This window comes from Fusarium musae, chromosome 4 (genome assembly GCF_019915245.1).
Source record: "Fusarium musae strain F31 chromosome 4, whole genome shotgun sequence".
In the NCBI taxonomy this organism is placed as follows: Eukaryota; Fungi; Ascomycota; class Sordariomycetes; order Hypocreales; family Nectriaceae; genus Fusarium; species Fusarium musae.
The window spans coordinates 866,899-893,350 of NC_058390.1; the positions used below are offsets into that span (position 1 = coordinate 866,899).

Sequence of the window (26,452 nt, forward strand, 5' to 3'; positions counted from 1 at the left end):
CAATTCACTCTTGTTTTCGTCTGCGCTGCGCGATGGCTTCATCTCTCTTTCGCATGCTTGTTCGGCCGTGAATCACTGCTTCAAAACTCCTCAGTATCATAGCTAATCATGCCCGCTTCGCCACCAGTCATCCAAGAAGCCGTCAACGCCAACGATCCCGTGCGCCTGCAGCAGATTCGCCAGAGCGTGCACAATTCCATCTCCAGCTCTCAGACCGGATCCTCGCCCTCTCGGTCCAACTACCCGATTTCACATGGTCATGCTTCTTCAACACCTTTCGGGTTGCACAGCATGTCGTTCCCTAGCACCCACGGCAGCCTGTCTAATGGTCAGCGGTCTGTGGTGAACTTCAGCTCGTCAGTGTCCCTCACCTTCAAACCGAGCCCGTTTTATCAGATCGAGGCGGTTGCTGGTGATGTAAAGACCTGCGATGGTATGTTTGCGCATCGTTCTGTGTACCTTGTCCGACTTGTTCATACTAACGCCCCTGTCCAGTCATGTCGCAGCACCGTAACACGATAACCTATCCCATCAGACTAGACGACCACCCTGCTTTACAGAAGTGTGTTAACGACCCTTCGTACCGAGTGATGGTCTTTTGCGCCGGAGACACTTTGGGTATTCAAGATGTCGCATTTCCTCACCAGTCAGAGCTCAAGGTCAACGGCGGCGAGGTCAAGGCCAATTTGCGCGGCTTGAAGAACAAACCTGGATCTACTAGACCGGTTGACATCACAAAAGCGCTTCGTCTTCGTCCGAAATATACCAACAACGTTGAGTTCACATACGCGCTGACATCCAAGGTGAGTGCTGTGTATGAGCGTTGTTACAATCGTAGTCTGACACCGAATACAGAATTTCTACCTTGTGATAAATGTTTGCAAGATAACATCTGTCGAACAGCTTGCGGAGCGCATTGCCAATGGCAAGAAGATATCGATTGATTCTGTAAAGCAAGAACGTATGTGCCACTCATGACTGATCCAGTACTCCTGAGCTATCACTGACATGCAATTAGTCAACGCCAAAGCACAAGATCCAGATGTGGTAGCAACTTCACAGGTGCTATCTCTCAAATGCCCGTTGTCATACATGCGATTAGCACTCCCTTGCCGTGGCTTGAGCTGCACACACTTGCAATGTTTTGATGCCACTTCTTATCTTCAACTGCAAGAACAAGGCCCGCAATGGCAATGTCCTATTTGCAACAAGTCCGCAACTTTTGAGCAGTTGGCTGTCGATGCGTAAGTTAATTAGCAATGATTATGAAAGGTCTTCCTTTTCTAACCTCGAGCAGTTATGTCAAAGACATCCTGGAAGAAACACCAAAGAGTCAGGAAACTGTGACCATCGAACCAAATGGCGAATGGCATCTCAAGAGCACAGATGACAGTAGTCAGGGGCACACGAATGGAAACTCATCTTACACAAATGCCTTTGATGATGACGACGACGATCTGGTAATATCAGAGGTCAATTCTATTGGCCACCGCCGTTTAGAGACGCCCAAAATCTCTACACCGATTAGTACGCCAGTAACAGCAGGTCGCGACGTGTCGTCTTCTGCTGGACCGAGGGGCATAGCCTCTACCAGCGCGAAGCGCCCAGTGGCCGCTGTCATCGACCTAACGCTATCTGACGACGACGATGATGATCCGCCGCCGCCCCCAAAAAGGCAAAACACGTCGATGAACGGATATTCAGGCAACCTGCCCAACAACTCTCCAATCTCACCAGGTGATCTCGGGTATCTTTAGGGGGATGCTCGTCCTCAGGGACGCAGGAAACATAGACAGAATCGTAAGACTCTTTAAAATGAGTCTATGGTGGCAGTGAAATATGTCACAGGGGGGCAGTCCATGTAACTGCTTGGTATTATGGGTGTTGGTTGATGACTTTTACTTTGGCATGTTCTGAACCGGCGTTGGAGGAGACGGAAAATGATTCCCCTGCTAATTACCGGCATTGCTATCACGGTTGTTTTTCGCGAGGTGTAAGGGAGTATTCAAAAGAAAGGGGATCAGTCGTTCAGGGGTAATTTACTTTAAGAGACAGGGTCTAGCCTCAAACATAACGGGAGGCAATAGAAAGACAAGTAACCTCTTCCACATGTTCTCATTCCAAATAGGGGCGTCATGGAAAGCAAAGAGTACAAAGTTTGATGATTGTCTGCGTCGCGAACCAATGTTGTGACGATGAAGTCACAAATTGCAAATTTTTCTGAGGAAAACGCGAGTATTAAAAACGCATAAATCATTTTTCATTCATGTGTATTGGCTGCAAAGAGAAATATCATCTCGAATATGCCTTCTATCTCGCCCTCAAATCATCACATCCAACCCTGATTTAAACCAAATTCCTATCCCATCATGACCCAATTGACTCCATAAATCACACGTACTTTTTTGTTATCGCTTTGCCAAATTACGCTCCAATGTCCTTCCTCTTGCTAGGCACAGCAGTCTCAGCCTTCCACGAGTCAACGTTGTGGATCAAGCAAGCCTCGCCTTGGTCACGGCGGGTGAGACGGCCGATGCGGTACACCTTCTCACCAGCATCGGTAAGAGCCTGAGAAACGCTGTCGGCCTTTGCAGGGTCGACAGCAATGACCATACCGACACCAGAGTTGAAGGTGCGGCACATCTCGATGGGCTCGACGTTGCCAGCCTCGCGCATCCACTTGAATACAGGAGGAATCTCCCATGAGCCAAACTCGATTTCAGCAGCGAGAGACTCGGGGATCATGCGGGGAACGTTCTCGACGAGGCCGCCACCGGTGATGTGAGCAAGACCCTTGATGTGTGAGAGGACAGGCAGAAGAGACTTGACGTAAATTCGTGTAGGGGTGAGAAGGGACTCGCCAACGGTGGTGGACTGGTCCCAAGGAGCAGGGTCAGTGTAGCTGAGGCCAGCGCGAGAGACGATGCGACGAGCCAGAGAGAAACCGTTGGAGTGGACTCCAGCGGAGCCAAGACCGAGGAGGACATCGTCTTGAGCCATGTCATCCTTGCGAGGAAGTTTGATATCAGCAGTAACGGTACCGACAGCACAACCAGCAGCGTCGTAATCATCGTTCTGGTACATACCAGGCATCTCAGCAGTCTCACCACCAACAAGGGCACAGCCAGCTTGTCGGCAACCATCAGCAACACCCTGAACGAAGTCAGCGGCAGTAGAGAGGTCCAACTTGCTGCAGCCGTAGTAATCGAGGAACATAACAGGGGTAGCACCCTGAACAACGAGATCGTTGACGTTCATGGCAACCAGATCAATTCCAACTGTGTCGTGTTTCTTCATTGCCTGGGCAATCATGAGCTTGGTGCCAACACCGTCAATAGCACCAACGATAATGGGAGCTTGAGGGTAGCCAGCTTGAGACAGATCAACCTCACCACCAAAGCCACCAATCTCAGCATCAGCACCAGGTCGCTTGGTGCTGGCAACAGCCTTCTTGATCTTCTCGACGAAGTCGTTGCCGGCTTGAATATCGACACCAGCCTGGGCATAAGTCATGGAGGTCTGAGCAGTTGAGCGGAAAGCTCGGTGAGCGATATCCTTTCGGAAGAAAGCACCCTCGAAATCAATGACCTTCTGGTCAAGAGCGGCATAAGCAGCATCAACAGCAGCTCGGAGCGAGTCACCAACAGCGTTGATGGCAATGACACGACCACCAGAAGTCTTGAGACCAGTGCTGTCGAGTGTGGTACCAGCGTGGAAGATGTTGCAGCCAGCGGGAGGCGTCTGGACAGACATGGCCTTACCCTTGGGGTAAGAACCGGGGTAACCACCGGAAGCAAGGACAACAGTGGCGCTGAACTTGTTCTCAATGGTAAGCTTGCAGTTATCGAGGTAGCCGTTGGCACAAGCAAGCATGATCTCAGCCAAATCAGTATCGGCAGAGAGAAGAGGAAGAACAGTTTGTGTTTCAGGATCACCAAATCGGACGTTGTACTCGAGAACCTTGGGTCCCTTGCTGGTGATCATGAGACCAGTGAAGAGAACACCACGGAAAGGCTGCTGCTCTCGGCGCATACCGGAGATGGTGGGCTCTAGAATCTCACGGTCGATGAGCTCAGTAAGCTCCTTGGTGGCAATGTTTGTAGGCGCATAGCATCCCATGCCACCGGTGTTAGGGCCCTGGTCTCCATCGAAGATGCGCTTGTGGTCCTGGGCGAGAGGCAGAGATCGGATAGCGTAGCCGTCGCAGAAAGTCAGAACACTGAGCTCGTCACCAATGAGAAGCTCTTCAATAACAACCTCGTCGCCAGCGTCGCCGAACTCCTTGTCAACCATGATTTGCTTCAAAGCAGCCTTGGCCTCCTCCTTGGTCTGGGGAAGAATAACACCCTTTCCAGCAGCGAGACCAGTGGCCTTGATAACAACGTCATGGTCGACGCTATCGATGTATGCAACGGCCTTGTTGTAGTCGGAGAAGTTCTCATAAGCAGCAGTGGGAACGTTGTACTTCTTCATGAAATCCTTGGAGTAGGTCTTGCTGCCCTCAAGTCGCGCAGCTTCTTTGGAGGGACCGAAGCAGGGAATGCCAGCCTTTCGGAACCATCCCTCAACACCGTCAACGAGAGGAGCCTCAGGACCAGGAACAACGAGGTTAACGCCGTTCTCCTGAGAAAACTTGACAAGACCGGCGAAATCCTCAGCCTTGACTGAAGAAACATTTGAGGTCTTGGGGCATCCAGCAGTTCCTCCGTTACCGGGGACAGCAAAGATCTGCTCAACTCGAGAAGACTGGCTGAGCTTCCAAGCCAGGGCGTGCTCACGGCCGCCGTTGCCGATAAGCAGAATTCGAAGGTTCGCCATATTAGTTCGTGAGAATATGTGCGAGGAGAAGAATCGGCACGAATGCGATTCCGAGATTCGGCGGCGAGAATCGGTCCACAGAGGTTCTCGACTCAAGGTCTTTGTAGATGCTAGAAGGGCAAATAGTCAGTATCTCATATAGACACTTTAATTTTGAATGAGACTTACTTTAATTGATTCCTTTGAGAGGAACCAGCTCCGTAAAGAGACAAAAGTTGGTGGTGGACTGAACTAGAATCGAACTGACTCTGCACCTACACTAAACTTTTTCTAACTTTTCAACTGCCCCGCGCTCTTTGCTCTTTCCCTCAATTGAGAGCCCCGCGTTGTATGGACCCTCCCAACCTTTCATTACGGCTTATCGTTATCGATAATGCTGACTCAGCGAGCTTGAAGCTCCCGCCCAATTCATCCAACCAGGAGAGCACTTCGGTGAGCTTGGAAGTACGTATCCCTTTGAGTTCGACGCAAACGACGTCCTTCACTTACCACGCGCACGAATATTAAATCATATCCCAGATCACACTTAACTCCGACCATTCTCTGATATTGATGATTCAACGTGAAATCTAACAAAATCGCCCATCATGTCTTTCGAACCCGTCATGCCTCCCTTTAACTCGAGCGATCCATCTGCCAACTTCCTCAGCTCCTCCTGTCTCGACTTTCTCCTTATTGAGCTCGTTCCCATGGCCTACCGTGTAACTCATGAGCGAGATTCTATCGCATCAGAATCAAATGGCGCACCCGCAGATACCGCCTCAACTAGCCATGCAGTCAGCTCCAGCGCAGCTGGAATAATGGCTGGCACCGCGACAAGGAAGGACGAGGAAGAGGATATGGACGCAGTGCACTATCGCCTTGAGATGTTGGGGTACAGAGTAGGACAGGGTCTTGTAGAGAGGTGCGCATCGATGTCTAGAGTTCTCCACGCCGTCATGGCTTACATCGTAACAGATTCTCAAGAGACCGACCACGATTCAACGACACACTCGACGTTATCAAATTCCTTTGCAAAGATCTTTGGACGCTGGTGTTTGGCAAGAATATTGACAATCTGAAGACAAATCACAGAGTCCGTTTTCCTTCTCTGTTCTGTACGAGAACATTACGCTGAATTGAGCTAGGGAGTTTACGTATTGACCGATAACCTATTTCGACCCTTCTCGCGCATGAGCACAGAAGCTGGTGGCCAAGCAATCGTTCGCGCACAACCGGTATGGTCCCAGAAAGCCCAGATCTCTTTATAATATGTTCTTTTATTGACTTGCTACACCTTGCAGTTCTTATGGTTCCCATGCGGTATCGTACGAGGTGCATTGGCTGCCCTTGGAATCAACACCAGTGTCCAAGCTGAAATCAACGAGTTGCCGGGTGCCGTGTTTCAGATTAAAACCATACCAAACAAGCCCTGAGGGATTTGTCTGTCTAGCTAAAATACCACGATACCCTTCTACCAAGCTTGGGCGCACAGCACACCAAACATCCAACCAACGAGTGCCATGAACGCGCAAGAGCTAAATTTCGCCATGGTTTAGACCAATCTTTGACCAAAACTCCAATCATACCTGCAGCAGTCCCCAAGATTCATCAATATCGGGGCTATAGAGACATCGACCGTAAATCATCGCCCGGAACATTTCACAGCCTGCGCAAAGTCATATCATCAGCAATCGCGCTCATGACTCATATTACTATGTCTAGTGCCATAGCTATGGGCCTCCTCAGGAGTGTCCTTGCCTGCTCTGGAAGCTTCTTACTGGGTATTAGGGAAGATATCAAATTGGGGGTATTCACTTTTGGGGAGGGTTGTGGACAAAGCTGACACCCTTGGAGATGTTGCCCTTGAGGCCCTCGGTGGCCTTGGCCAGAAGAGCCTTCTCCTGCTCGGTGATGCCCTCCAGAGGGTTATTGGCCTTCTCGGCACCGTTGGGCTATGTAATATTAGCACATACCCCATCTAGAAACGAAACAATCTGCCACTTACGCCCAGCTCAATGGGAACAGAGAAGAAGTCGGTACCAGTCTCATTGGCGATGGCCTCGCCTCCAGGGATACCACCATTAGAGACCTTGGGAAGGTAGACGTAGCTAGGCTCAACGAGTCCCTTCTCACCCTTGACGGCACGGAGAACCTTCTCAGCAAATCTGCAGTCATGTCAGTTACTGGGTGGAGCAGTGTGAGATGGTCAGGCAACCCACCGGAAACCAGCGTAAGCCATTGACAGAGTGGCGCTGCCAGCACCATCCTTGGCCTTGACGACCTCGTCACCGCCGAACTGGACGCGGTTCACGAGAGCATCGTACTTGTCCTTAGGAATATCAACAGCAGGTGAGGCCTTGCTGAAAAGAGGGACGATGGTCTCTCCAGAGTGACCACCAATGACGGGGATGGTCAGCTCTTGGGGGTTAGCCCGGCCAGTGATCTCAGCAACGAAGGTCTCGGCACGGACGATGTCGAGGGTGGTGACACCAAAGAGACGCTGGGGGTTGAAGACGCCCTTGGCCTTGAGGACCTCAGCAGCGATAGGGACGGTAGAGTTGACGGGGTTGGAGATGACGAGGATGAAGGCCTTGGGGGCGACCTCGGCGGCAACCTCGATGAGACCCTTCACAATGCCAGCATTGATGTTGAAGAGATCGTCACGAGTCATACCAGGCTTGCCTGTGCGGGGGATATGGTCAGTAGAGTAAAAACTGGGGGAGGGGCTCCGGGGTCGGTCGGACACGCGGGGACCAACGCCGGATGTCCGGGGTAGGAGCTTTACATACGGGGAATGCCAGCGGGGATGACAATAATGTCGGCGTCCTTGAAAGCAGCCTTAGCGCCATCGTTGGCGGGAAGGTAGCCAGTTGTCTTCTGCAGAGGGTGTGAGCAAATAGTGTGTTTCGGTAGAAGGGAATTATGCATGTTCGACTGGGGAAAATCCGGGGTCGACTCACGGCGCGGGAGGAGATGTGGGAGAGATCGGTGGCAACGCCGGGGGTGTTGACGACATCGTAAAGAGCAAGCTCGTCGATATGAGGGGATGTCTTAAGGAGAAGAGAAAGAGGCTGTATATCGATCAGCTGGTGTTATTTCAAGATTTGAGTGAGCAAGTTTCTACGTACCTGACCAATGCCACCAGAGGCGCCAGCAACAACTATATACAATGTCAATTATTGCTCTGAGAAGTGCTGAGAGACGACACCGAGGTGTGAAGAGCGCGAATATCATAGGCAGACATCAAGGTGAAAGGGTGGGTGAGACGGCGCTCGTACGTACCAGCCTTGACCATTTTGACTGATTTTACAGGTATATTGGGATTGAAGGAGGGGTAGTTGCTCTGTTGAGACTTTGTGAAAAAGAGAAAATATGGTAATGGACGAAGAGCTTGGATGGAAGAGTCAAGATGTGGGAAGAATGAGGAGAGTGGGAGGAGGGTCAGGAAGTGGGAGAGGGTTCAAATAAGTAATGTAGGTAGAGAAAGAGCCTCGAGGGTGGTTAATGCGACACGAGGGACGGAGGAGACTGGGCAGCTAAGTACTGGCAACCTCCACAGCGATACCTGCCGTACTCTGCTAAGGTGAGTTAGTTCCTACAGCCCAGGGCAGCTCTCCATACAGTACCTAAGGTAAGGTAGGTACGCCTCTCCATACGGGTACCCTTCAAGCCCGCTGAGACAATCCCGACGTATTCTAATGAATATGCCTTACCTAGTCCCCTTGCTAAGGCATCATAGCACTGCTCTATTGCATTGCATTACTACAGACAGTGCCCGAGTTATTCTCTCCGAGCTGACCGGGAACCTTTACGGCGGTTCACGGAGCTGGGGCTGGGCTGGCAAATTTACATGTCCGAGATTATCACAGGCGTCTATATTTGCCTCCATCTTTTCTGCCGCAGACATGTGCGACAGCCTAGGTGCCAGATGTCGAGCGGGGAAAGCAGCAGAAAAGAGCTGTGCAACTTTATGAGCTCTAGTGGGGGGTTCCAGGTCCATGCACGCTCAAGGAAACCCCTCCTTGCAAGGGTCAATGGCTATCATCGACAATTGAGGGGCATCATCCACAGTCCAGAACCCACTGCCCACTGCCAGGCCTATTGAACTGTCGAACCAAGAGGAGCGCCATCATCATCTCGCTTCTCTTTCGCCAGCTCTTGATTACTTATTACCAGCTATCACGAGTTTGCATTTCGAATAATTACGTTACAACTGACTGTCCTGGTATCACCCACAGTTCCGGAGGAGTTTGATGGTTGCGGGAGGGGCTTTTGCTAATACTCATGATATTTATTATCTCAGACTACCTACATCCTTAGGTACCTATCGTACATGCCTCCACCATCATGGATTTCATCTTTCCCTTCACCCATTGATATTTCTCCCCTCTCGCCCGCCCACTTTGACTCGCGATGGCGATCCGCTCCAGTTGTCAGAGACCTGGCACAATACTTGGCGCAAAGCCTTGCGCCGAGACTGGTGCGCAAGCGCCCTATGCTGTTTTTTCTTCTCTTTTTGGAGGGGTCCTACGGACAGACTATGTGTTCTAATGGAGAACGACGCACGATAGCAACGGAGCAACGGAGAAGCCCTGACCACTTCGTGCATCAGATTCCCGCCATATTCGATTGGGTCTTATACCAATCAACATTGATGGTAGATCAATCTTGTTTCGACAGACTATGCTAAGCATCGCGGACCTGAGTCTGGTTCGCTTCTGGAACCTGAACCCTCACATCCAGGTTCCCGTGGGGAAGGTTGTCAAGGGACCGATGTTCCCCTGCACCTCCAACTCGACGACAGCTCTGGACAACTCACCGGGCCTGACAGTCGCAACCCCGAGTTGGGAGCGATCTTTACCCTGGCCCAACTCCGGTGAGCACACCAGATCCAAACTCAATTGTCCAACCAAGCTCCACGAGGACAATTCAACAAGTCGCTCATATGAAAGTGTTGGTAATCCTATCGTGTAAACCCCACCTTGTATTACTCGCTCTGTCTCTTCCCTTACTAGGTCTGTAACTTATAAGTGGACAATGCCCTCTCGTTACATGAATTCACTGTTTGCAGAAGATCAACAAACTAGATGTTCAAGCCACCAAGGTGAGGGGGCGGCTGATCCCTCCCCGCTACCAAATTTGGAAATTTCGTAATGCATCTCTGCAACCTTGGTGGTTGGTTGTTGTTAGCTCAGTTTGAGTATGAGCCAAGTCATTTGAAACATCGTCACGATTCTTGATTGATATCTTGTCAAACAAGTTTCGTCTTTTCCCGATACTTCCACGGATGGTAACCTCCAGCATCCGGATGTTGATATGCCTCATATCGTTTGGCAGCCGGATATTTGTCGTTCAGAAACTGACTTCGGTGGATGACTTGCGTCTATTGCACCAACCATGTTTCATGCCCTTCACCTTGGTCAGCGTCTGGAGATTGACATGCGTCTAATCCAAGAAAACTAATTCCGAATTGTGGCTACATGAGGCCTTGAGCATCAAAACATTCCGACATATGATCTTGTTGTTCAAGATATTGCTCCGAACTTATCCGGGACAGTGACGTCTCAATCGCATTTATGAGGATCCTCGGCGCCTTGACATTCGGCATGATCCTCGGTATCCCGTGGTACCGAAGTCATGACCCGAATTCTACCGCTTCGCACTTATACATCCAGACAAGATCGTGAGCCTCCACAGATGGATGATCAGAGACGTGGTTAATGCGGACTTTGTCCAGACCGTCCATGCCGTTCATGTATTTAATTATTGGCTGAGACTCTTGTTGTGCTACGTCACTGAAGGTACAGTATATCGAAACGTAGTTCAGCCTCAATTGTCGTTGATATGACCCCCATCATACATTCACCAACATACACTCACTCTCTTGTTCTGAGAAACAAATTTTGGGTTGCCGGCGATATTGCCAGCGAGATATTCATTCGTTTTAAGCTCACTAACTCCAGCAGTGAATGACCCAGAGACCTCGGTTCATGTGCTATTCCCACACTGATCTCTTTTTCATCAGTTGTGGGCTATGCAGCTTGCCTCCCTAGCTTCATGCCCCAGCCTTATTCACAATACATTTCTATCTTGGTATTAGACAGCTTAGTTCTCCTCAGCGGCAGCGGCGGCCTTCTTGGCCTTGCTGCCACGGAGCTTCTGCTCGGGCTCGGGCTTGACGGGCTTGTTGGACTTCTTGAGGGCGGAGGCACGCTCAACGGCAGCGGAGCGGAGGTCAGCACGGTAACCGTTCTTGGCAGCCTGGTTGGCAACAGCCTGGTAGGTCCTGTGCGAAAGAATCACGGTCAGCCCCGTTCCGCCAATGCTCGATGTCGAATAACAACGACGTTGTGGGCAGTCGAATACTCACTTGCGGTTGCTCTTGGATCCACTGTAAGAGGTCTTGACAAGGTTCTGGGCGGGCTTGTTGGGCTGGGCCTTCTTGGAGGTGACAACAATAGCACCCTTCTCGCCAGAGGTGATACCGAGGGCCTGTTAATTCGGTTTGTTTAGCATCGTACGTTCATCGAGTCGAGACGTCTTCACCGGGGCTGTTGTGGTCGTACCTTGTCGTTGACGAAACCAGCGTGCTGTGAGGCGAGTTAGCGCACACGATCTCCCATGACCCCTCGAATATCCGAGAGGGTATCAAAACTCGGGAACAGAATCGTACCTTGCGAGAAGTCTTGTTGGTCAGGTTAAGGGGGTCTCGGGAGAACTGAACACCGCCGTTCTTCTTGCTCTTGGCGGAGAAGCAGTTGTTGTCACCTGCGCGATCGCAAAAACGTTTCAGTAATTGACTTCTTCAATAACAAGGCGCATATCGTAGGCCAAAATTCATATCATCATATGAGAAATTCGTCGAAGGGAGACTCACGGACGATCTCCCAGATCAGGTCCGAGGAAATGTTGGAGAGCTCCTGGGCGGTAGACATTGTGAATGGAGGTTTTGGCGTGAAAATTGACCGGGGAGAGTGAAGCTTGAGGTTGTCGTCGTCGAGATATCCAGTTCCAAAGACTATTCACCAAAGTCGGCGAGAATTGTGCGTAGAGAAATTATGGGGCTCGCCTAGCTTGCCAAACAGGGCTAGACACCCATCATGCTGACTTTACTGGCCAAAGGGGTCCGACAGGCGGGAGCATCGAAAGACTGGGCCATGGAGAGTGTCAGTGGGTAAATTCATTGGAACAGAGTCGAGAGGCGAATGGTTTGATACGACCGACCCCTGATGTCATACAATGAGACATTCAAAGCTCATTCCTAGTAGTGAAAGGAGGGCACATTGCTCGGTTCAGTGGTCGATATCTATCTACAGCGTATATGCCTCTATCTCTCAATAAACAACTTCAGAACCAACATGCGTGTCCTTGTGCCTGTAGCGGCTGTGCCAAGCCAGAAAACGCGTGGCTTAATTGATTGGGAGAGGGAGCCCGAGGCCTCGCAAACAGAGTCACGTCAGCACTTTCATTCCTGAGACAAAGCGAAGGAGGCTCGTCTTTTCACTTTTCTTGCTGGACTTCCACTTGCACTTATTCAAATCCGGACCTTGCTTTGCTTTGCGGCGGCCGAGAGATATCAAACCACGACTAATAAACTCTGCGCTTGCGAGTTTTTGTAGTCCGTCTTTGACCAGAGACGGGCTATTTATTGATCATGCAACTTTGAAGTTCTATTCTCTTTTACACGCCTGCGACTTGGCCGTTCCTCTCTTTTGTCCCCCGATCGTATCGCTGTGTTGCACATAAATCAGTCAATCGACCTCCACTACCAACCATCTTTTTCTTCAATACAATCAAACTCGCCCAACATGTCGTATCTTCTCTACTCGATCTCCTTCTTCGCCCTCGTCCTCGGCACAGTCCTCTTCTTCACCCGCGCCCACTGGATCCCCCACGTCCAACATCTACGACCCAGACTCCCTGGCGCAGACTACATCTACTCCCGACTCCCCAACAGTTTCGCAGGCGATATCGAGGCCGGTCTTTCCAGCAATACCTTTGATCTCTCTGGAAATGTCGAATCAGGCGATTCGCGCGCTGGTCTTGACGATGCGGCCAAGGCCGAGGTTCTCGCTATCATGAAGAAGAGGAGGATGAACTTTGACCAGGCGAGGAAGGTCTACATGGAGAACCGATTCAAGGCCAACGGTATTGGCGCTGATGGATTACCGAGGGATCCGAAGTTCGTGAGCTTCTCATAGGAGTTGCGTGAACATGCGAAACACCCGACGAGAAACGTAGCAAATGACGATATTCGACTACGAAGTCGACTCTCCGAATATTATTATCATTACAATTCCTACTCTGCAAAATTTGATGCTCCCGCATCATTCCAAAACTACACTATGTCGAAGCGATAGATTGCTTGACTCGAAACACTTTTTACGTTGGCACACCAGATGCAATTTCCTATACCTATTTTTGTTTTCCCTGATTTGTTATACGCTTTCCTTATTCCTCTAAGTTTCGGCAGCGTTTTTCGGATTGTTCAATACAGGATTTGATATCAGCAGCCTGCACTTCACTTATGATCTGTAAGGCAAGGAGTTAAGGTGGGATGCGAAATGGTTATTAACTGAGTAGGCTCCGTCTGCCCAGTCAGCTATTGTACTTTTCTTATTTGCTAGTACCAAATATGCAATCGATGAATTCATCATATCATCGTGATCTCCGCCAAACGCCATGAGTGAGTGAATACCATACAAAGGTCGAAGTGTATATACAAAGAATGCCCAACGCTAGACCGGGGACGGGCAAACTTGTCAACTGGCATGGTCATTTACTGACGCTTAGTGACAAGTGCCTGTTCTGCTGACGAGAGCGCCCAAGATTTGGTCTTGATGCATGAAAGTGCCCAAATCCGGTTTGCCAGAAACTGGCAATGGACTTGAGGGCTAGCCAGAAGCACATCTATTGAGTCTTCTTGGTGCTAGACGAACCGTATGTACGGTTGTCTTGACCTTCAATCTCTTCAATAAGCTCATCGACCTTCTCAATCTCCTTCTTCCATCGACCCTCTGACATCTTTATATTACGCTCGAACATCCACTGCTCAGGCATGAGATATGTTCCGCCCATACGGTCGAAGCCAGTGAAGAACTGGCCGTAATTGACCTCAAAGCGGGAGTGGTGAAGAGAGTGACAAGCAGCGCCGTTGACAACGGGGTTGTTGGTGAGATACTCACCATCGTGGATCATGACAGACCAGAGGTTCACGAACACGAAGAGCGCCACATATGCCATCTTCTGGAGCGGGAAGATAAAGGGGAAGATGTGGTATGGCAATGACTGGGTGAAGCCATCGAGGGGGTGGAAAGCATGGCTAGCAAAGGGCGTAGGCATGATCCACTTGTGATGAAGCTTGTGCAGGTACTTGTAGACCAGGCGGTGGTGAAGCCAGCGATGAGCCCAGTATATACAGAAGTCGGTAAAGAGGAGGAAGAGCGGGAACTGGAAGAAGTCGTACCAGAGCCCGGGTCCATCTTCGGTGGTGTCGTAGAGTTTGCCGTATCCGCGCACTTCAAGGAGGAAGAAGGGTGCCGTGATGATGGCCATGACGGGCATGGCCTTGTTGGCTGCAATGATCTCAAGGCGGACTTGGTTCTTGATGAAGCGAGGATGGTCAAATGTTCGCTTGTCGAAGATGAAGATGTACGAGAGTGTCGCGACGATGAAGTAGACGAGAAGCCCAAAGATCCTAAAGCTTATTAGCTGAATCCATCAATCTCAGAATGAAGACTGACCAAGTGATGAGATATAGAGTCAGAGCTTGTCGAAGAGGATTGTCACGATCCCAAGCGCTCATGTATGCCTCCTCTGCTGGCTCAAACTTGATGAATTGAGTGGCTGGCTTGTAAGTCCATGTTGAGAAGGCCTTGGCCGACGTATCTGTCGAGTTTGAGGGCGATGGGAAATCATAAGGAGCCGGAGGCTTTGGGTGAAAGTAGGCGTATGCGTAATCGGCGATAAATGTATCGACGACCTCGAGGACAACGTCCATGGCTGGCAACTGGGTTTGTTTCAAGGCTATAAAGCCGCGGGTAGATAAATGAGTGGACTTGTATAAGTGGTGATGCGAAGACTGGTGTAAGTGACCTAGAGAAACACAACGAACTCAGGTTAAGAGTCAACCAAGCAGAACAAATAATCACTGAGAACCCCCTACAAAACGCAATGATCCAGAAAACCAACCCTATTCACAGAAGGGGCCTCGTCTTCTTTATCAATGAATCGACCAAGGGAAAGGAAATCACATTGTCTGATACTACAAGGGTCCATCGGCGGCTTGCGAGGCGGGGCCGTCGTTTCTGTCAGGGATGCAGAGACAGGTGGAGTTCTAGAAAGGGTCTTTGGAGCTCAACTGAGCCAATTGGGGAGCCTGGAAGGCAGAGCTTCTAGAGTTATCTTATGATGTAGGACGTACGACAGGAGCTCCTAGTGACCTAGACGAATGATACGCTGTACGCATGTGAAGGGATATCAAAAACATAGAATTCTCGCCAGAATGTAAATACGAATACAGAAACCTCTACAGCTCTCATTGGAGAATTCCTATGCTCGAGATGAGATTCGTCAAGTATCGGAGCCAGTAACGGTCGTCTTTGAATGAGAATCGCATGATGAGCTCCGAACGAGCCCGGGTAAGTGATAGCTCTATTCAGCACCAATTCAGAACCTCATCAACCACCAGAAACCAAAATAACAAGGGTTAATATCGTTTCTTATGTTGATTGAAGTGGCCTGTTCCGGCTTCTCAGAGCCCGAGTGTTTGTCAACCAATTGGCTTTTACAATTGGAATTGATGTTCCACTCTGGATCAAGGACCATTTATTTTCCGATATCACGAAGACGAGATATCGAACGATTCAGCTCGAGGCAATTCAGCCTTAAAAGGGGAAGTTGTTAAAGTACATCTTCACCGCAACACTACGCCACGAGATCGTGCTGTTATTGCAAGAGTATGATATACTGGGTGAATCGATATAGTGCGTTCTTCAATGCGCAATAGTCCATAGTTCACTATGAATTGAGACCTCATAGCACTGCGTAAGAGTAAATTTACAGCCGATGTGACATGTTCTACATTGCAGTTCTGTCCATGATGCATTGTTCTTTGTACATTCTCATCTGTACACTTGAATTCAATATCATGGTTCGACAATGCATTGTCGATTCATCCATACAGCGTGGAGATACGGAAACGAATACGTTCGGGGAAACCCTGGAAATGTCACAAAGGGACGAATATGAACTGACGTCTTCTGCTGATTTTGGACCCCTAATCCACGGGATCTCGGGTATAAGAGGGAATAGCTGTCCCTGAACTGCCTTGACAGCCCTAGTTTCAATGGAGGTCATGCTTTTGGCTACCCTATATCTCTCCTGATGTTCCATTGGGCCAAGCCTCTGAACCGTATCTACGTATAACTCTGTTGTCTTAGAAGTTTGCTCTACGTCAAAGACTTTCATCTGTACCTTATTCGGTTGAGTACCTTTATTTTTCGTAACGATCGATGATTAAGTGCGCAACGGGTAACAAAACTTAGTATTTCCTTTTCAAGAACCCGAAAGAAGGCAACCAATACGTTACAATGATTGAGCTGAAGGGTTTTAATAAGAACAATGTATAACCAAGGAGATCATGAGTGACAATATGGTGTGTCACGATTTAAGATGTGTGTGTGATGAATTTATTGACTGCGAACATATCGGATATGAGCACCTACCTTAGGCATCCGACCCCGCAGATGGGTTGAGGATGATGACAAAGGTCATCTGCGCGATACTTAATCTCTCCCGAGTCAGATACTGCAAGCCTTATCACCATTTTTCCTATCCGTTGTGAGTCGTGTGTCGCCCACCAACTTTCTGGTCAGAGTCGAAAATGCCCGAATATGGTGACGTTACTCAACCAAAGCAGAACGAATAAACCGTCAAACATGAATCTTGATGCCACTCACGGTTCTCTACCATCCACTCGCAACTCATCATTTTTGACAATAACTAACGATACATGATATTCGCGAGAGGATGAGGCATGTGGCACCAGTCACCTTCCATTAAACGTCGCACAGAATGTCACACAAAACTGGTCAAATCCGACGAGACTTGCCTGTCACTCCCGTTTTATGTATGTACGTGCTTGAAGGTGGCGCGGCTCTGTTGTGTTCAGTGGTGCTGTGCTGTGCTTTGCTGTGTTGTGTTGTCACAGATGCAAGCAAGGTCTGCAGACGTTAGTTAGACACAGGAGTACAGTCCACTCCTCATAACTCAATTGGCTCGGAGGAAGCATCTTGGAGCTAAGGGACAGCATGTATGTGGTGGGAAAGGGTTGTTGTGAGGAGAGAGCTAAACTTATTTTAACTTGCATGGTTCTCCAGTTGTTGCCATAAACAATAATCGACTTCCCACCGACTCCAGAAACTCGAACCTTTGGCAGCAGCATGATCTGCGCCACGATAAACTCTCCGGCTTCACTTGCCATAAACTCAGTTTATGATGGAGAATAGGTAGTTGGACGTTGGTATGAACGATCCGCAAAGTCAAGATCAGGGCAAGGGTGGTAGTCTCGGCCAAAGATCCGAGAATGATACCAATCGTGGTCCAAAGTAGGAATTCCCGTAATATCCATGCACTAACTAGAGCCAAACAAACCTCTCTCTGCCCGCCCTTTCACACATCCTCAACAGCAATCGAGTTTCTTGTGAGACTGGAGGGGATCCCGCTTCCGATAAACACTCTGGGACCTGTGGCGTAAGGTAGTGTTCGTTCTGCTGCAGCCGTGGCACTTCTCAAAGTGCCAAGGTTAGGTTTGTGACAGGGAGGGGAGCACGAGGGAAAAGGGCGTGCGCTAACTACCCGTCTTAGACTGTCGTCAGAAAAAAAAGAAGAAGAGGGTGTCACAGCGTCAGGCGAAAGGACCAAAAGCCGTAATGAGAAAGACAGACGAAGGGGGGACTTCAAGGGGACGGGAGTGTTGAGGCTTTGAGGCGTTACAGGGTGTACTTCTAGCAAACCGGGCTACTAACCAATGCAGCCACAGGGCAGCCCCGCCCAAATGGAGCCAGCAGATTGCCCCGGACCGCCTAGCACCCACCTGGCTCAGAGGGTGGGGACCCACTTGAAGGCTAGCCGCTAGAGGCTGATATCTACTAAGGTACCCATGCACTACGTCCATGCTTTAGTCGGGTTCTTGCTTCAGCACCACTCGCTTCCGTTTCCTCCTCGGCCAGGCCTCGTCTTTTTTTCTCCCTCTTACTCTTCCATCAAAACATCATCACAATTAATCACATCTTACCCGAAACGTCGACAACTGCCCAACCCCGTCGGCGCATATCATATCCCACGACTCTCTGAGCTGGCCCTTGCTCATCAAGGGCGTTCACACGCTTCCATTTTATCGGCATCTGTCCAGTTCGCGTTCCTTGGTTCGCGTCTGTAATTAGTTGCCTTGCGTCAGTAGCCAACGCCAGCATCCTTAATCAACTCTGGCTTGGCACCCAGTCTCGCGCGCCAACTCCTCGACGACGCCGAATACACGAAGCGTAGCGCGATAAACAATTTCGATTTATCGTCGACCTCTCCGCAATTGACCTTCGTCTTAACGAGCCTCGTTTTCGACCTTTGTTACTCATCGCTGAGACCTGCCTTGCGCAATGTCGATGTATCCGCATCGCGCCATGGGGGGCGGCCCCCAAGGCAATTCCACTCGGCTGAACGAGTTGCTCGAACAGATTAGGGTCGAGTTTGATACTCAGATGCGCGCGACGGAAAACTACGAGCATCAGAGTATGTCCACTACTCGTACGGCGATAGCTCATATCGCGTTATCTCCTTCACCCCAGCTAACACATTTGTATCTTTAGTTGCCGCGCAAGTCAGTGAAATGCAACTGGTCCGTGAAAAGGTCTATCAGATGGAGCAAACTCATCTCCAACTCAAGCAGAAGTAAGCCCATATTTTCGCGGCAGTAATTCATATGCTCCTCACTAACCTCTCGAATCACAGATATGAAGATGAGATCAGTGCTCTGCGACACCAACTCGAGGCTGCTCGAAAGGGCATCCAGCCTGGCATTCCCGGCCCGCCTCAACATGCTGCCCCCTCCCAACAGCCCCCTTCTATCGCTCCTGGCAATGGTCTTTTCAGTGGCATCATGGCTGGCGGTAGCCAGGGAGGTCTCGTTCCTCCTCAGCCAGGCCAGCAGCAGGGTCAGCAGGGCCAGCCCCAGGGTGCGCAACAGCAGCAGCAAACGCAGCAGGGACATGCCCCTCCTCAGGAGCAGCCGTTGGGACCTCAGCACCAAATGGGCCAAGGGCCTCCTGGACTTCCCGTCCCCCCTCCTCACCCCAACGCGCAGCAAGCTCCTTACTCTCAGAACTATCCTCCGGGCCCCGTTTCCAATGGGATGGGCCCCCAGCCGCAGAGCACCGCCTCTCCCGGCCCCGGTAGAAGGGGTATCGGTCGTCCACCAGGTGCCGTCGGACCTGCTACACCCCAGGTTAACACCCCCGTGCCTTACCCTGGAAGTGCAGCCTCCCCTCAAGTCAGCCACCCGACTCCCGAGCATGGTCGAATGGGGGGACCACATGCTCCCGCCGTTGGCAACGCTCTTGGAGATCTCGAAGTCGACTCTGTGGCCCCTCACAATAAGAAGACTGGGCAGGATTGGTATGCGATCTTCAACCCCCAGGTCCAGCGTGTTCTGGATGTGGACCTCGTCCACTCTCTCAACCACGAGAGTGTCGTGTGCTGTGTCAGGTTCAGTCACGATGGCAAGTATGTTGCAACTGGTTGCAATCGATCTGCCCAGATCTTTGATGTCCAAACTGGTGAAAAGGTTTGTGTGCTTGAGGACCATAATGCTTCCGATATGAGCGCCGATCTCTACATTCGCAGTGTCTGCTTTAGTCCCGATGGTCGCTATCTTGCTACTGGTGCTGAAGATAAGTTGATTCGAGTAAGTTGTGTCAGAAACGTAAAAATGTTCTACCTACTAATATTGGTTAGGTGTGGGATATCCAAACGCGAACCATTCGAAATCATTTCTCTGGTCACGAGCAAGACATTTATTCGCTAGATTTTGCTCGTGATGGCCGAACAATTGCCTCAGGCAGTGGCGACAGAACTGTACGCCTGTGGGATATTGAACAAGGCACAAACACTCTCACTCTTACAATAGAGGATGGCGTCACGACTGTCGCCATCTCTCCTGATACCCAATTCGTAGCTGCAGGCTCGCTCGACAAGAGTGTACGTGTATGGGACATCCATTCCGGCTTCCTCGTCGAGCGTCTGGAAGGACCTGATGGTCACAAGGATAGTGTCTACTCGGTTGCCTTCTCGCCCAGCGGTAAGGACCTGGTTTCTGGCAGTCTCGACAGGACTATCAAGATGTGGGAGCTCAGTGCCCCTCGTCAAGGAAATCAGCCTGGCCCGAAGGGTGGCAAGTGCGTCAAAACCTTCGAGGGTCACCGCGATTTTGTTTTATCAGTTGCTCTCACCCCCGAGGCCAACTGGGTACTTTCAGGTTCCAAAGACCGTGGTGTCCAGTTCTGGGACCCTAGAACGGGTACGACGCAACTCATGCTGCAGGGACATAAGAACTCCGTTATCAGTGTTGCACCTAGCCCGCAAGGAAGATACTTTGCCACTGGCTCTGGCGACATGAAGGCTCGTATCTGGTCTTACCGTCCCTATTCCTGACTAAACAAGGAACCGGCTCAATGGGTTGCTTTTTAGATGCTGTGACTAGAGAAGGACAGGGGCATGAACAAGGGTGAACTGATACATGACGGAGAAAAAGTGATGTGCTTGGCGGCGGTGGCTGTACTGGGACGGATATCTTTGAGGGGAAGCATTCTGCTTTTCACGTGGTGGCTAAACAGAGTGAGCGACAGAAATTCTTGTTACTTGGATATCGGATACAGGAAACAAGCTCCATACGCTCAACTTACGGCGCGAAGCATGATCTTCCAAAGAGGCGCACAGGGACATGGGGAATTTGGAGAGCAGGATGAACGTAGAGTGGACCATACCTACTCGTTTGCAACTTTTTTGTTTCTAATCTTGCAGTGTGTTATAATGAAAATCACCAGTCCTTGAACAGTTTGCTGTATTTGTAGTGGTTGCTGACAAGGGCATTGTTCGTCATATGAATTTGAAGCTGCACAAACTCGAAATGTGTGTGTATAGTAAATGACATAATATCATTATAGAGAGTCGAAGAGGCTGGAAAATGCGTCGCCTTTCTTCTTTTTCTTTTTGGGCTTATCTGCAGCGCCATTTTTCGATGAAAGAGAGCCGCAGAGACTGGACAATTCATCACTGTTCTTCGTTTTCTTTCTTGGTTTGTCTATGGTGTCACTTTTGGACGGGATCTTCTTAGCGTCTATATGTGTCGTTTTGGCCTCGTGTTCTTTCAGCTTGAGGTCTTTCGAGCGGGAGTCTGCCGTCGGTACTGGTTTCGTTTTCTTCTGAGTTGACATAAGCTCTTCGCGCGAAATGGCTACGCCCATATCCACTCCGGCATTAGGTGCGTCGTCCGCTCTTAAGTCGGATGCCTTATGTTTACTTGGCTCCGAAGGCATTGGCTTTGCACTACTCGAGATTGAAGGGTTGTGGTCGTGGTCAGGGACGAGTTGGGAGAGTATAGTGTTGGTTCGGGCAAGAACTGAGAGGAGGAGCAGCCCGAGAGGCGCATGCTGGTTATCAGCTGCAAGTTGAGAGAAAGTGCTGTGCGTAGAAACAAGCATGCGATTAGCTACCCATTTACAAAGTGTGAAGACATGCTAGTAAGTCGTTGACCTACACGAAAGCGCCAGGGACCACATGGCGCATCATCCATTTTGCGCGCGCAAGAGCGGGATGGACATCACGCTTGACACCGCCAGATTTCACCTTTCTAGGCCGTGAGTTGAGCTCGTTGACGAGGTTGCGGACTGCGCGGCGTAGTATGGAGAAGGAGGACCACCAGTGCGTGGAAGAGTGCTGGTTCTTGTGACGATGAGCGAAACCATTGAGGATGGGGATGAGAGGTGCGAGCGAGTCGTTGGTTGTCGCTAAGAGGGCGGGATCGGGAGGAGTTGTCATGATGGAGGTAGATGATGTGTGAGCATTATTGATAATTGGTCTGGTAGAGAGATTGTGTAAGTCCGAGGTCCGGCCGAAAGGTTCATTGCCTACCTAGGTAGTAGGATTTCGAATATGGAGGGCGACGTTGAATTTGTTATAGAGATGGATGGACGAAGTTGAGAGGTTGGAGTAACTTTTAGTTGCGATAAGATAAGAAAGATCTGAGTTCACAAGCCAGCACCGCGGAGTAATTAGTGGTGATTTGATGGGTGTTCGAATTATGGTTTCCGTGAAATATAGTGTAAACAAACGCCATTTCTCAATTATAGGCTTGAATTGTTTGTTCTATTCTTGAGAATAGTTTTGCTGCTCTGCAATTCAAGTTCCTCGTACGTAAGTAGTAGGTTGGAATAAGGTGAGGTCAGTTGATGGGTTAGGTGTATGGGAGGTGCATTCAACCTGGCTCCTGCTGTGGTTTGCATTCGCAATGCATGGACGTAATGTAACATCAGAACAAGATTGACGCTGTGTCTTTATTATCCCTCTTTCAAATACAATCGACAATCAGCAAAATATGACATGACCTTATAACATCTGCGCCCGCAAACAACGGCTTGCAGACAGTCTCTTACATATTAGTTATTGCCTTGGATCTGGTCTCGTGAGCCCCTAGCACATTTCTCCACCATCGAGCGTCGAGCGTCCACCACCCCATACCCAAAACGAAGCCATATCCCGTCGAGCCTGTTAGAGCTGCACAGAAATTGAATTACAGGTGGGGTTCAGTGCAACGACGATGTCTCTGCGACTGCACTCAAGCGGGTACAACCGCCAACCCTAGCTGCTAACTTAGAAGTTAGGCCATTCCATTAGTTAGGTTGTCTTGTCAATCATGATAGCCCATCTCATGAGTGAGACTTTGAGCGTTGTTGTCCTACGAAACGGCGAGACATTCCTTTGGCGTTGACGTTGTTCGTTCTAGTCAGTCATTGGTTGCTTGTCGCCTGTACGCTTGGAACATTGTCCTATCATTCATACGCATTCTCCGGCAGTTAGTGCTGTTACCAGACCTGGCCCTCCATCAGAGAACAGGCTAAGCAACCTAGTGGCGCTCAACTGCAGCTATCGAGGGTTCTGGAGATTGAGACGACCGCGTCTTTAGTCAAACAAACGTCTTATCATGCCTGGTAGAAGAACTGGTTCTTGGTATCTATCAGTAACCCGACCCCCTGCTGGTTCCATCCAACCCTGCCAACCCAATTACAAGCTCAAATCCAAAACCAAAACCCAAAACGAGAAGCCGCTGACCATCGGCTATCGTGTGCACAGGGCACAGGCGTTCTTGAACTATCCTTGGCTGCGATAAGCGTCATGTCCTTCGTCTGTTGGCGCGCCCACTTCCACTATGGTCCAAGTTGAGCCGCGTGCCATATGACCCTGAGCCGAGTCTGCCCTCTTTCTCTTGTTTGTCCGCTTGTCTGCTTCCTCTCAATTCCTTTCCTTTTCCCCCTTGCACCTCTTCAAACTGTTCGTTGACAGTTGGGCGAAATCTCGTCAATTTGGCCGAGTCTGCAGACCCTGTCCGCTGTTGCGTTGCATACCTTGATTGCAACCATCCTTCCAACTTTCTAGTTTTTTCTGCAGCCTTCGCCACCCCGACGCTTAACTTGGCGGTCCAGGACTATTGTTAAGAAACACGGAGTGCCTTCTTGGGTCTAATCAGGCAACGCGAAACACGACGAGAAGGACATACCAATAACAAACGTGAAGTTGGCGGCGATACACGATTACAATGTCTCCGGCGCGGAATCCTACGAGCTGGGATGACTACCAAGGGGGAGCTTCGCCTCGGGGAAGCGTGACCGACAGCATGCTTGAGCGCGAACAAGCTCTCGTGGACGACGAAGGCGACGAAACTGGCGACCAAGAAAATGGCGAAGGTTTTTCGAGGCTACGAAGGCGGTATGTCTAATTTATGAGAATTCATCAATTGGATTTTGTAGCTTACAATTTTTTTTTTTTTTTTTTAGATCTTCCGTCACCTACCAGTTGGCAGCAATCGCAGACATTGGTGGTGTAAACAGTTTCCGATCTTTCGCCCGGAGCTGGCAGCGAGCGGCAGGATTTCCTGAGGTTATTCCTCGCCGACCGAGCTTTGTTCTTGCGCCAGAGCAAGATACAGAAGACCTTCAGTATGGTCGCAGCCATGTTCAAGGATCGTCGCAACAACAATCGGGTCTTTTGCGCCAACATCTTGATGCGTCGTCTTCGCATGCGAACGGCGAGCCAAGCTCAGCCATTGAGTCCTCACCGAGGTCAATGAGGATCCCTCATCGTGATGGCGAGACGAAGCCTCTACTTGATGTCGAAGCTGGCTCGTCCCCTGTTGGGTCACCCCGATCAAGTATCTTCGCTGTCCCGCCTCACCTCGCAGCTCCCGATATTGTTGGAAGCTATGGTTCGTTCCGAGACTCTTCTCCTTTTGGAACAATGGACAGGAGTTCGCGCCATCGAATTTCGTTCAGTGAGGGCAGCGGCTGGGGTGTAGCTGACGAGGAAGAAGAAGAGGGCGAGGGTGCAGCGCATGGCGAACATCAGCCCATCCTGGTCAAAGAGGTTAAGCAGGGCAATAAGGTTGTACTTGCTGTTGAAGGCCAGAGCACTCTTCCTCAGTCCGTCTTCAACTCGATTAATGCCCTAATTGGTGTCGGGTTACTCAGTCTCCCACTGGCCCTGCAGATGACAGGTTGGATCCCTGGCCTGTTTCTTCTCACTCTGACAGCGGCTGTTACGTCGTACACCGGCAAGCTGCTGGCCAAGTGCATGGATTTTGACCCCAGTCTCATTACGTATTCCGACCTGGCGTATATCTCGTTTGGAACCCGAGCGCGGGTCATTGTTTCTGCCCTTTTCAGTCTTGAATTGATAGCAGCCTGTGTGGCTTTGGTGATCCTCTTTGCCGACTCGCTCAGTCTGTTACTTCCGGGTCTTGCGAGCGTCAACACATGGAAGGTTGTAGCTTCTGTCATGGTTCTGGTCCTGAATGCGTTGCCTTTGCGCCTGTTGAGTTACACCAGCGTTGTTGGTATTTTCTCGACCTTCTGCAGTGAGTACATCATCATTTGTCAGTCGCCAATACGCATTTGCTAAATATGACACAGTTGTCGTGATTGTCATTATTGATGGCCTGTACAAGCCTCACTATCCTGGTTCACTGCGAGAGCCAGCGACAACCTATCTATTCCCCGAGAATTGGCTTGCTGTGCCTCTTGCCTACGGCCTCCTCGCAAGCCCTTGGGGTGCGCACTCTGTTTTTCCATCCGTAAGTTATACCGATGCCAAGTCAAATTGAACACTTGAGTTAAAGCAATTCAGATCTATCGTGACATGCGTCACCCTTACAAATGGGGCAAGGCCGTTAATGTTACCTTCTCCTTCTCTGTGAGTATATATAGTACCTTGATGGTTTGGAAGCTTCTCTGACTTGCCTAGTACATCGTGGATACATGCCTGGCTGTCATTGGCCTCCTAATGTTTGGTGATGGTATCAAGGACGCCATCACCTCCAACATTCTCAAATCAAAGGGCTATCCTGACGCTCTGAAGATCATCATGTCCATCTTCATTGCTATTATTCCTTTGACAAAGATCCCTCTCAACGCTCGCCCCATTATCACAACTTTGGACGTCATCTGTGGAGTTCACGATCATCAACACCATCACCATCATGACCAGCCTCACAGCCAGCCTACTCGTTCCTCAGTTCTGGTCACAAAGTCAGTGCGAGGCCTCGTGCGCGTTTTCGTCGTCATTCTTCTCTTGTTCATCTCTATTGTCTTCCCGGCATTCGACTCTGTGTGTGCGTTCCTCGGTGCGGCCCTTTGCACGCTCATTTCTATCATTCTGCCCATCTCATTCTACTTGAAATTGTACTGGCAAGATGTGACAGTGCGCGAAAAGATTGTTTCTGCTATTCTACTGGTTGTGTTTGCCATCCTTGGCACGTTGGGAACAATCTGGACATTCTTGCCCAAGCATCTCATTGGCGCTGACTAGACTGTGTTCGTTTGAGTATGAAAGGCATCTACTGGAGTTGTCACGCATTTGTGGGTTATGTCCCAAAGGAATCGCATCGTCATTTACTTTACGAGAAGGGTTATAGGACTATGAATAATACGTTACCAATGAGCTTCCGAGCTCTATTTGTTTTTACCAACACTTTTCTCACGCAAATTGCGCCTTTGATCCTCGACCTGTTTGTTGTGAGATACATATGTGATGTTTCACCGCTTTAACTTCACACACTTACATCACGCGTGACGGCACCACAGTGTGCATATCCCCATTTACCCTCATCTCCTTTTTATCCGTATCTTGGCTTGTGTGAGTGGCAGCGTCATCAGTGAACCTCCTCATGTTCCTGATAGTCAGACAATACTTGAGACTTGAGTCTCTCGAGACGTAATGAGCATACCTAACCATCATTATCGATACATAAAATCCGAGTACAATCAAGACCACCTTGCCAGTGTCTCCTGTCTCTCCTAAGCTCATCTCTGCGGTTCTTCCACCCCGCTGC

At 49.9% G+C, this 26,452-nt stretch overlaps 10 protein-coding genes across 10 annotated transcripts; 5 read left to right on the forward strand and 5 right to left on the reverse strand.

The window, feature by feature from the left end:
* Positions 1-108: 108 nt before the first annotated feature.
* J7337_005214 (uncharacterized protein) lies at positions 109-1,757 on the forward strand (the record flags this gene model as incomplete). Its single annotated transcript, XM_044822896.1, has 5 exons — positions 109-433; positions 541-803; positions 886-961; positions 1,019-1,244; positions 1,298-1,757. 5 exons carry the CDS (start codon positions 109-111, stop codon positions 1,755-1,757), a joined length of 1,350 nt encoding a protein of 449 aa, XP_044681387.1.
* A 667-nt stretch (positions 1,758-2,424) lies between these two features.
* Positions 2,425-4,818, reverse strand: J7337_005215 (uncharacterized protein; the record flags this gene model as incomplete). Its single annotated transcript, XM_044822897.1, has 1 exon — positions 2,425-4,818. The coding sequence occupies one exon, from the start codon at positions 4,816-4,818 to the stop codon at positions 2,425-2,427; it is 2,394 nt and encodes a 797-aa protein (XP_044681388.1).
* Positions 4,819-5,405: 587 nt separating this feature from the next.
* On the forward strand, positions 5,406-6,233 carry J7337_005216 (uncharacterized protein; the record flags this gene model as incomplete). The annotated part of the gene is made up of 4 exons (XM_044822898.1): positions 5,406-5,722; positions 5,776-5,893; positions 5,946-6,035; positions 6,102-6,233. 4 exons carry the CDS (start codon positions 5,406-5,408, stop codon positions 6,231-6,233), a joined length of 657 nt encoding a protein of 218 aa, XP_044681389.1.
* Positions 6,234-6,611: 378 nt separating this feature from the next.
* On the reverse strand, positions 6,612-8,095 carry J7337_005217 (uncharacterized protein; the record flags this gene model as incomplete). The annotated part of the gene is made up of 7 exons (XM_044822899.1): positions 6,612-6,752; positions 6,806-6,965; positions 7,020-7,482; positions 7,590-7,677; positions 7,761-7,871; positions 7,929-7,960; positions 8,083-8,095. 7 exons carry the CDS (start codon positions 8,093-8,095, stop codon positions 6,612-6,614), a joined length of 1,008 nt encoding a protein of 335 aa, XP_044681390.1.
* A 2,810-nt stretch (positions 8,096-10,905) lies between these two features.
* J7337_005218 (uncharacterized protein) lies at positions 10,906-11,735 on the reverse strand (the record flags this gene model as incomplete). Its single annotated transcript, XM_044822900.1, has 5 exons — positions 10,906-11,086; positions 11,171-11,292; positions 11,367-11,390; positions 11,474-11,568; positions 11,678-11,735. The coding sequence occupies 5 exons, from the start codon at positions 11,733-11,735 to the stop codon at positions 10,906-10,908; spliced, it is 480 nt and encodes a 159-aa protein (XP_044681391.1).
* An 873-nt stretch (positions 11,736-12,608) lies between these two features.
* Positions 12,609-13,001, forward strand: J7337_005219 (uncharacterized protein; the record flags this gene model as incomplete). Its single annotated transcript, XM_044822901.1, has 1 exon — positions 12,609-13,001. One exon carries the CDS (start codon positions 12,609-12,611, stop codon positions 12,999-13,001), a length of 393 nt encoding a protein of 130 aa, XP_044681392.1.
* A 709-nt stretch (positions 13,002-13,710) lies between these two features.
* J7337_005220 (uncharacterized protein) lies at positions 13,711-14,800 on the reverse strand (the record flags this gene model as incomplete). Its single annotated transcript, XM_044822902.1, has 2 exons — positions 13,711-14,497; positions 14,544-14,800. The coding sequence occupies 2 exons, from the start codon at positions 14,798-14,800 to the stop codon at positions 13,711-13,713; spliced, it is 1,044 nt and encodes a 347-aa protein (XP_044681393.1).
* A 3,679-nt stretch (positions 14,801-18,479) lies between these two features.
* On the forward strand, positions 18,480-20,505 carry RCO1 (transcriptional regulatory protein rco1; the record flags this gene model as incomplete). Its single annotated transcript, XM_044822903.1, has 4 exons — positions 18,480-18,588; positions 18,666-18,747; positions 18,808-19,759; positions 19,810-20,505. 4 exons carry the CDS (start codon positions 18,480-18,482, stop codon positions 20,503-20,505), a joined length of 1,839 nt encoding a protein of 612 aa, XP_044681394.1.
* A 506-nt stretch (positions 20,506-21,011) lies between these two features.
* Positions 21,012-21,891, reverse strand: J7337_005222 (uncharacterized protein; the record flags this gene model as incomplete). The annotated part of the gene is made up of 2 exons (XM_044822904.1): positions 21,012-21,534; positions 21,611-21,891. The coding sequence occupies 2 exons, from the start codon at positions 21,889-21,891 to the stop codon at positions 21,012-21,014; spliced, it is 804 nt and encodes a 267-aa protein (XP_044681395.1).
* A 1,774-nt stretch (positions 21,892-23,665) lies between these two features.
* J7337_005223 (uncharacterized protein) lies at positions 23,666-25,929 on the forward strand (the record flags this gene model as incomplete). The annotated part of the gene is made up of 5 exons (XM_044822905.1): positions 23,666-23,835; positions 23,904-24,979; positions 25,035-25,195; positions 25,249-25,314; positions 25,366-25,929. 5 exons carry the CDS (start codon positions 23,666-23,668, stop codon positions 25,927-25,929), a joined length of 2,037 nt encoding a protein of 678 aa, XP_044681396.1.
* Between the last annotated feature and the right edge of the window lie 523 nt (positions 25,930-26,452).